Source organism: Physeter macrocephalus, chromosome 7, assembly GCF_002837175.3.
Source record: "Physeter macrocephalus isolate SW-GA chromosome 7, ASM283717v5, whole genome shotgun sequence".
In the NCBI taxonomy this organism is placed as follows: domain Eukaryota; kingdom Metazoa; phylum Chordata; class Mammalia; order Artiodactyla; family Physeteridae; genus Physeter; species Physeter macrocephalus.
The window spans coordinates 35,182,249-35,192,807 of NC_041220.1; the positions used below are offsets into that span (position 1 = coordinate 35,182,249).

Genomic DNA, 10,559 nt, shown 5'->3' on the forward strand with positions numbered 1-10,559 from the left:
AGAACTCCACCTGGAAAAATGAGTGATTGAAAACACTTTTTACCTGTCCTCAGACTATTTTGCCTGCTTCCTTTCTCTGACCCAATTCATTTAAATAATAAGATCAATCTTCATGGTGCCGACTTAGCACAAATTGCTGGTTACCCCAGGAGAGCAAACTGACAACTGTTTGCAAGCTGGGCATACTTTGACCCACAAACATCTGTGTAATAAATTATGGAGAAAGATTTAATAGTAGATAAGTTCTGCAAACTGAGAATGATTATTAAAATGTTATTTACAGTGTTTTATTTTCCTTGTGAGGGAAATTTTTCTCATGCTCTAGTAGACCCTATTCCTTAATCATACACACTCTGAAGTTATGTGAATCCCTGATCAGAGATTATAGCCTGTAGATTCCAAACATACTTCCCGCTGCCAGCAAACACAGTAACCATTAGAAACTCGGGAGGACCGGTGTGTACCATCCAACGATGGATCCACGGCAGCTATGTAGCCTGAAGAGGCAGCACCGCGTAGCAGCTCACTGCTGGCTTTGGAGTCAGACTGCCTGATTCAAATCCTGCTCTTCAAACTCATTTCCTGTGTCAGCTTTGGGAAATTTACTAAACTCTCTGTCTCACTTCCTCATCTGCAGAAGGAAAGTAATAATAGTCTCCCATACAGGATTATTTGGAGAATTACATATTTTAGTCATAGAAAGCATACTGTAAGCTCTCTATAAATATTAGTTATTAAAATTATTTCTAATGAATGGCTTATTTCATTTTTTTCTTTAGGTAGTGGCCACTTCAGAAGTGTTTGAAACTGCTGTAATCAAACCACTGAAGTAACACGAGGTTCTTAGGGCAAAGCAATAATTATTAGCTGTAACTGATAACTGTTGATCTACCTCTCACAGACCCACTGTGCTGCAGCCTCACTGGCCTAGAACTTGCCAAGTGGTTTCCCACCTTGGGCCCTGGCTGCTGTCTGTTCCTCATGCCTGGAATGCTCTTCGTTCCCTCTTTATGTGGCTAGCTCATTCTCACCTTCCATGTCTCAGCTCAAATTTCTCCTACACCAGGCAGTCCTCTCTAGCTCACTCTCTAGGGCAGACCGCCTCTGACCGCCTGTTTCCCGCCATCATACCATGTCTTGATTTCCTTCATGACATTTGCCATGTTCCGCCTGCCTCCAGCTGTGTATCTGCTGGCTTTCCTTGTAGAAAGTGAGCTCCAAGAGGGGGGGACCATGTTCATCATTATACCCCTAGCACTCAGCACAGCATCTTACACGTGGAAGTGTACATATAAACAGAGACCAACCAAATGAGGAAAAGCAAAGGCTATTTACTCAGCACTTGCTGTAACAAGGAGTCAGACCATCACTTGTGTTTTGTCAGAGACTCAAAGTCAGGCAGAGGAGCGGGAAAGCTCTGTAGTGGAAAAAAGGGGAGGCTTCAGCTGTGCCCTGATTGGGAGGGGCTGGCATGGGGAAGCTGGGGGCCAACTAATTAGAAGGGGGACATCCTACGTGACTGCGTAGGGATGCAGATTTGGCTTTCTCTGGTTGGTCCTAAGTTGGAAGCAGGGACAAAAATTATAGAAGCTGTTAATTATCAAGTCCTAGCCATTTGGGGTCAATTGGTACAGAAGTTATTGTTTAGCTTTTTGGATTGTTACCAGAGATAGCAGTCTGACTTATAGCAGGCTGGCTTCCTGGTTTGTTTCATTGTGGATATGGGGGTTGGTTTCTTGGGCAGGTTGTGGGTCAGGGTTTTATTTTTGTATGGTCCGTGTGCATTTTTATATTCAGTCTCTCAGAAGTCAGTAGTACATATTTTTAAACAAATGGCCAGACACCATGCTAGGCTTCTCACACACCACTCTGTGTAAATTGGTACTGGTTACCTTCATTTTATAGATAAAGAAACTGAGACTTGAACAGTTTAAGTAACATAGCTAGTTGACACATCATAAAAGTTAGACCAGGAGGAAATAGCATCCTGAGCGTTTTGCTAGCCAAAACAAGAGAGACATTGTGGATTACATATCCTTAATTATTTAATCGAAAGCACACCAGGCTATCGATAACTGTAGATTTTCTGTGCACTGTACTCCAAGGGAGAGTTACCATGTAAGTTTTGCAAAAGGAACTTTAAAGGGTGCCCTCTTATGACCGCTTCTCACACTGGCTCTTAGTGAATGCTAAGGCTGTCTCCCCCTGGGGCTCACATTCTAAATACTAGTCTGGGAAGGCATTTCCATCAGGTACCTGAGTCCCCTTCAAGAGTAGTCCAGGTGGAGCTCTCTGGAGATCTGACTTGATAGGGGAGTAAAGTTTTAGAAACTTTAGGAGATCTACTATAGACACTGGTCCAAATTTGGGGTGTAAAGGACAATCATGTGGAATGAGAAATGATGGCAACTGAAAAGATTACATCAATAAGTAAAGGCAAGAGTGTCGTGGAATTCAGGAATTAGCTTGCAGCTCAGACAGCTAGAGCATGGAGATGCCCCAGTGATGGTGGGAACATAGGTGGGCTGGAGAATACAGGATGAGTCTAGAAAGACAGAGGGGAGAAATTGTGCCGAGCTAAGAATGTCATCGAGGAAAGGTTTGACCTAAATTCCATAAGCAGTGGAGAAGCATTAAAACCTTTTAAACAGGAGATGGGTATGTTAATGGCATTGTGGAGGAAAAGCGTAGCAGAGACTGGAGGCTGCACCACCAATTGAGTTTAGTATTGAGTTGTCCAAATGCGAGATGATAAGGGGTAGAACAAGAAAAGCATCAATGGATTTGGAGAAGGAAGGATGAATTTCAGAGAAAAGAGTATTCTTTCACTTGAGAATCTGCCTCCCACTAATAAAAAGGCATATAATAAAATCTGTTCAACTAAGCTATTATAAGATTGTGAGAATCTGAGCGATTCAAATTGATCATATAATAAGTCATTTTTAAAAAAATCACTGTATTTTTCCATTGTGTAGACCAAGTTCCTGCACCACAATGCAATAAAATTACACTAGTAACATATGTTATAGAAGAAACCCCAAATTTTTAAAAAAAGTTTATAATTATTTAATCAAAGAGAAAATAGCAAAATTAGACTATTTACAAAATATTGAAAGTGTAAGCTTTATCTATTAAATGTATAAGATAAAGTCATTATCTATACTCAGGAAATTTTATATGTTTAAGTATTTTATTTAAAAAGAGTTCAAGAAGTTAGGAAAAGAACATTAAAATAAATATATGGCACACAAAAAAAAGAAAATAGTAAAGATAACCTTGGAGAGTTTGAAAATAATGAAACAATTGTGTTGATGAATAAATCCAAGAGCTGAATTTTTTTTAATTAATGAAATAATCTGACATCTGATAAAGCACCAAAGGGTAAATATAAATAAATCAAATTGGGACTAATAAAGAGATATCAGTATAGATAAAAAGAAGATTTTAAAATTAGTAGATCAATTCTCTGTGCTAAAGGCTACTATAGTGAAACTTTGAATGAAGTGGATGATTATCTAGGAAACTACAAATGATAATCTTGAAGAAAACTGGTGAAAGTTCATTTAAAACTGAATGCCTTCAAACCTGTATAAAACAGATATGATTCATAGTATCTATACTTCTGGATCATAAGAAAAGATAGGAAGCTCCCACATTCACCTATGATATACTCATTAACTCTGACACCAAAATCTAGTGAAGACTGAACAAGAAGAAAACTGTGAATCATTCAGTTTTTGAAAGTAGCGGTAAAATTCTTATTTAAAATACCTGAGCAGGGACTTCCTTGGTGGTCCAGTGTGTGGGACTTCGCTCTCCCAATGTAGGGGACCCAGGTTCGATCCCTGATCGGGAAACTAGATCCCGCATGAATACCGAAACTAAGAGTCTGCATTCCGCAGAGAAGATCCCGCGTGCTGCAAGGAAGATACGGTGCAGCCAAAATAAATAAATATTTTTTTTTAAAAACATAAATAAATAAAATAAAATACCCCAGCAAACTTTTACCATGTAAGAGCACTTACTTACTAATTAAGAAAAATATTGAATATCACCAAAGAAAATGAGCTTAGAACTTGAAAAATTCACAGGAGATCTATAAACAGTTAATAATCATAGGAGAAAATAAATGTTAAGCTTCTCAAAGAATTCCTAAAGATGTATTTCCTGAGCATGCCTGAGCAATAGAGACTCTTGGATGCCATAGGCTGCCAAGGAGAAACACTCACAGAGATGCTAATTCCAGCAAAGGTAAAGAAGCCTTTAGGTTGAAACGTTCCCTGTTTCTCTACCAAACATATAACATCAAATCACATTAAAAATTAACTCTAAAGAGTTGGATCCTTCTGGAGGTGAATGAAGCTATTTAAAGTGTGTTTTGAGCACTCTTTCTGTGCTGGGTCATTATGAGTCTTTGGGATCATAAAACGTATAAACTAGCAAGAGGCCTTGGAAAATTTACTGCGTGTCTTGAATCATTCTATTGTTCCACCATAGATTGTACGAGTTCTCTGCTGATGCTCTGAAACGGGGGTCCTCACTGCATATTCAAGTCAAATGCATGCAATATTACAGATAAATGGCTGTGGTTAATTGCCATGGGTAAATCTTTAAAAACTATTAAAATGATTCAATAAAATCGGGTAATTAACAATGAAGCAGGATGTTGCCCTCATAAACTGCCTGGTGCTGATTAGCACATGTGGATGAAAGCCTGTCATTTACTTTAAGTGCTGTGACACTATCTGTCTTCTAATTAAACTGCCATGGCTGCATTGTTCAAATACAAAGAAAAATGGGAATAATGGTCAGTGATTTAAGAGGTTCTTTTGCACTTAAAGCAGACATTTGAGCTCATGCCTCTAAGTCCCAGAACACAAATGATCCTTAAGCCCTGTTGTTGCTGGCTTAGGTGCCTTCCTAACAAGCATGTTAAGGGGTGCAAAGGAGAGATCCTCATTAAGAATGCCCTGCCACTAATCAGCCCCCACTTCCAGAAGCCTGGCGGGAGGGGGGGGTGGTGGTGGCTGCAAGGCCCTGACCATCCTTTTCAGCACGTTATTATGCATATAGTCCTGCCATCTCCTCTTCTAATGAACACAAATGGTGACTACCTGTCAACAACAACAAGCTCATCCTGGGCTCTGGCCCACCCCGGCATGGGTGTCCTCTCACCCAAGATGGATGAGTTCAACTGAGTTGCTCACCTCCCACAATGAAGTCTCAGCTTGAGTCAAAGCTGTCAGAACCTGAGCACAAGCATTAGAGAATGACTAGTTGTAGACGCTTCAAAATGATTTCAGGGCCTTTACTTCCCAAGAAACATGCAAGATACAGAACCAGGGACAACTAGCCAGGTCTGTTGCTATCTCTTCAAAGATGCAATCAGTTTCTTAAAATGGAGGTTAAAGTCACTTAACATAAAACTCAACATTTTAACCCCTTTAAAGTGTACAATTCAATGGCTTTTAGCATATTTAAAAGGCTGTCCAAACATCACCACTATCTAATTCCAGAAGTTTTTCATTATCCCCCAAAGAAACTCCATACCTGTTAAGCAGCCATTCCTCATCTCTTCCCCAACACCCTAACCCCTGGCACCCACCAGCCTGCTTTCTGTCCGTAAGGATTTGTCCATTGTGGACGTTTGATATAAATGGAATTCTACAATATGTGGCCTTTTGAGTCTGGCTTCTATCACTTAGCATAATGTTTTCAAGGTTCATCTATATTGCAGCGTATATCAGAACTTCATTCCTCTTGTATGGCTAAATATTATACCATAATTTGTTTATCCATTCATGAGTTGATGGATATTTGGGTTGTTTCCACTTTTTGGCTATTATGAATAATGCTGCTATGAACATTCATGTACAGTTTTTGTGTGGACATACGTATTCAGTTCTCTTGGGTAGATACCTAGGAGAGTGGAATTGCTGGGTCATATGGTAATGTTTAACCTTTGAGGAACCGCCAACTGTTTTCATAGAATTACACCATTTTACATTCCCACCAGCAAAGTATGAGAGTTCTGATTTTTTCACATTCTCACCGACACTTGTTATCTGATTTTTTGAGTCTAGCCCTCCTAGCTGGTGTGAAGTGGTGTCTCACTGCGGTTTTGATTTGCATTTTCCTAGTGACTAATGATGTCAGAGTACTTTCCTGTGAAAATTGGCCATTTGTTTACCCTTTTTGAAGAAATGTCTATGTAATTCCTTTGACAATTTTTTTAAAAAAATTAGAGCTTAGTTGCTCCGCGGCATGTGGGATCTTCCTGGACCAGGGATCAAACCCGTGTCCCCCGCACTGGCAGGCAGATTCTCAACCACTGTGCCACCGGGGAAGCCCCCTTTGACAATTTTTGAATTGGGTTCTTGAGTTGCAGGGGTTCTTTGTATGTCCTGGATACTACATCCTTATCAGATACATAACTAGGAAATATTTTTCTCATTCTTTTTACTTTCCTGGTACTGCCCTTTGATACACAAGTTTTTAATTTGATGAAGTCCAATTTATCTATTTTTTCTTTTTTTGCTTGTGTTTTTGGTATCATATCTAGGAATCTATTGCCAAGTCCAAGGTCATGAAAATTTAACCCTATGTTTTTTTTCTAGGATTTTTTATAGTTTTAGCTCTTACATTTAGGTTGTTAATCTATTTTGAGTTAATTTTTGTATATGGAGTGAGGTAAGGTATCAACTTCATTCTTTTACACATAGATAGCCAGTGGTCTTGACATCCCTTGTTGAAAAGACTCTTTTCCCCCATTGAGTGGTCCTGGCACCCTTTACAAGAATCAGTTGACCATAAATGTATGGTTTTATTTCTGGACTCTCAATTCTATTCCATTGATCTATATGCCTATCCTTATGCTGGTAACACACAATTTTTATTACTCTAGCTTGGTAGTAAGTTTTGAAATAGGGAGGTGTGAGGCTTCCAATTTTTTTCTTCTTTTGAAGATTGTTTTGGCTATTCAGGGTACCAGTGTAGTTTTATATAAATTTTAGGAACAGCTTGTTCACTTCTGTGAAAAAAGAAGTTGGAGTTTTGATAGATATTTCATTGAATCTATAGATCAGTTTGGGAATATTGCCCTCTTAACAATATTAAGTCTTCCAATTCATGAGCATGGGATATCTTTCCATTTATTTCCATTATTTAGGTATTCTTTAATTTCTTTCAACAATATTTTGTAGCTTTCAGTGTATAAGTCTTGTACCTTCTCTGTTAAATTTATTCTTTAAGTATTTTATATTCTTTTGGATGCTATTATAAATGGAATTTTCTTAATTTCATTTTTGGATTGTTCATTGCTAGTGTATAGAAATACAACTGATTTTTGTTTGTGATGTTGTACCCTAAAACTTTGCTGAATTCATTTGTTAGTTCTAATAGCGTGTGTGTGTGCACACGCACATGTGTACATTCTTTGGGATTTTCCCTATATAAGTCATCTCTGAATAGAGAAATTCTTACTTCTTCTTTTCCAGTTTGGATGCATTTTATTTTTCTTGCCTATATGCTCTGGCTAAAACTTCCAGTACATTGTTGAATAGAAGTGGCAAAAGTGGACATCCTTGTCATATTCCTGATCTTAGGAGGGAGTGACCATTAAGTAAGCTGTGGGGTTTTTGCAGATGCTGTTTTTCAAGTTGAGGAATTTTCCTTCTGTTTCTAATTTGATGTGTTTTTTGTTTTGTTTTTTATCATGAAAGGGTGTTGGGTATTGTCAAATCCTATTTCTGTATTTACTGATCTGATCATGTGGGATTCTCCCCCTTCATCTTATTAGCATGGTGTATTACATAAATTGATTATTGTATGTGGACCACCCTTGCATTCCTGGAATAAATCCCACGTGGTCATGGTGTTTAATCTTTTTAATATGCAGCTGGGTTCAGTTTACTAGTACTTTGTTAAGGATTTTTGCACCTATATTCATAGGGATTATTAGTCTTTAATTTTCTTTTCTTGTGTGATGTCTTTGACTTTGGTGTCAGTATATTACTGGTCTAATGAATTAGGAAATGTTCCCTTCTCTTCTATTTTTGAAGAGTTTGGGGATTGGTGTTAATTCTTCTTGAAATGTTTGGTAGAATTCACCAGTGAAGCCATCTCGCCCTGGACTTTTCTTTGTTGGAGATTTTTTGAATATTGATTCATCTCTTTACTTATTGTAGGTCTATTCATATGTTCTGTTTCTTCTCTGAGTTAGTTTTGGTAGTTTGTGTGTTTCTAGGAATTTATCCATTTTATCTAGGTTATTTGATTTATTGACATACAACAGTCCATAGTATGCTGTTTGTCAATTTTGTTGATTCGTACAAAGAACCAACTTTTGGCTCATTGATTCTCTCTATTGTTTTTCTATTCTCCATTTTATTGATCTCCACACTAATCTTTATTTCCTTTCTTCCACTTGCTTTGGGTTTAGTTTGTTCTTCTTTTTCTAGTTCTCTAAGGTGGAAGCCTAGGTTATTGATTTGAGATCTTCTTTTTAACGTAGACATTTACAGCTATAAATTTTGCTCTGAGCACTGTCATAAGTTTTGATATGTTGTATTTTTATTCATCTCAAAATATTTTGTACTTTCCCTTGTAATTTCTTCTTTGACTCATTATTTGTGTTAATTTCCACATATTTGTTAATTTTCCAGATTTCCTTCTGTTATGGATTTCTAATTTCATTCTACTGTAGCCAGAGAAGATACTTTATATGACTTCAGTCTTTTTAAATTTATTGAGACTTTTGTGACCTAATGTATGGTTTCTTCTGGAAGATGTTCCGTGTGTACTTGACAAAAGTGTGTCTTCTGTTATTGAACAGAGTGTTCCACATGTGTGTGTTAGGCCTAGTTGGTTTATAATGTTGTTCAAGTTCTCTATTTCTCTACTGATCTTCTGTCTAATAGTTATATCATTATTGAAAGTGGAATATTGAAATCTCCAACTATTATTATTGAACTCTCCATTTCTCCCTTCAATTCTGTCAGTTTTTGCTTCATATATATTGGGACTCTGTTGTTGGTTACATATTTATTAATAATTGTTATATCTTCTTGATGGATTTACCATTTTATTATTATATAATGTCCTTTTTTTAATTGAAGTATAGTTGATAATGTCCTTTTCTGTCTGTTATAACAACTTTTGTCTGAAAGCCTGTTTTGTCTAATATTAGAATAGCTACTCCAGCTCTCTTTTGGTTACTCTTTGCATGGAATATCTTTTTTTTTTTGGAATATCTTTTTCCATCTTTTTACTTTCAACCTAATGTGAGTCTCTTATAAACAGCATAGAGTTCACACATTCAGCAATGTTATTATAGACGTACTATGTGCAGGGAATTATCTAGGCTCTGGGTGAGAGAGTTTCAGTGCTCAGTAACTTAAAATCTTATAAATATTTCATAAAAGGGGTATGAATAAAATTGCTTTAGTGGGTGCATTCACTTTATGAAAATCCATCAGTCTGTGTTAGGATTTATGCCATTTTCTGTATGTGTGTTATACTTCAAGAAAAAGATTCCCCCCGCCCCAAGTGCTTTGGGAATTCAATATTGGAAGAAGTTATTTCCAGCTGAGAGAATAAGGGGAATGCCTTCACAAGGAAACTAACCTTCAGGCTTTGTGTTATATTGATACCGAGAGTTCACCACAGTCAGGGTAAGGTGGTTTTATTTTCAGGTAAGCAAATGATATCATCAGCGCCATCATCACTGCTACTACTTATTAAGAACTTACTACGTGCCAGTGCCAGGCATCATCTGAGTTCTTTGTGCATATTACTCTACCAAATCCTCATAGCAGCCCTATGAAGTAGGTTAGTACATTACACGACTGTCTCCATTTGCCAAAGCGAAAATTGAGACACGGTGAGGTCACGTAAGTGGTGGAGCCAGGATGCAAACTGTTGCATCCAGCTCATCTCTTATCCAAACAGTAGCCGTTCTCAGGGTGCAATCCAGGAACTCTCATGGGTCTCCAGACCCTTTCAGGGGATCCACAAGGTCAAAACTATATTTATGATAATACTAAAACATTATTTACCTTTTTTACTCTCAACCTCTCAAGAGTATTCAGTGGCATTTTCCAGAGACTCTACTATGTGTGCTAGCAAAACAGATTGAATGCAGAAGCAGATATGAGAATCCAGCTGTCTTCTATGAAGCCAGACACTGAAGAGATTTACAAATATGAAAAGCAATGCCATTCTCCTCACAAATTTTTTTGTTTTGCAAAATATACTTTTCATAAATTATATTATTAATGTTAACATTTATTTTTGCTTTTGATAAATTAATCAATATTTTGAATGTTTCTCAGTTTCCATTTTTAACATAATAAATAGCTATAGATATAACTCATATAAACACAAAGCATTCGGAATCCTCAATCATGTATAAAGAGTGGAAAGGGGGGCTTCCCTGGTGGCGCAGTGGTTGGGAGTCCGCCTGCCGATGCAGGGGACGCGGGTTCGTGCCCCGGTCCGGGAGGATCCCACATGCCGCGGAGCGGCTGGGCCCGTGGGCCATGGCCGCTGAGGCTGCGCGT

The 10,559-nt window shown here is 37.8% G+C and overlaps 1 protein-coding gene across 4 annotated transcripts in view; it reads left to right on the forward strand.

Moving 5' to 3' along the window:
- The window catches only part of TRIM2 (tripartite motif containing 2), a 168,403-nt gene that overhangs the window by 5,011 nt on the left and 152,833 nt on the right, over positions 1-10,559 (forward strand). Inside the window, exon 3 of one of the 4 annotated variants that reach the window (XM_055085940.1) lies at positions 1,820-1,856. The exons of the other annotated variants lie outside the window; for them this stretch is intronic. Within the exon in view, the coding sequence (XP_054941915.1) occupies positions 1,820-1,856 (37 nt within the window). The remainder of the gene's footprint in view (positions 1-1,819; positions 1,857-10,559) is intronic. 4 annotated transcript variants of the gene reach the window in all.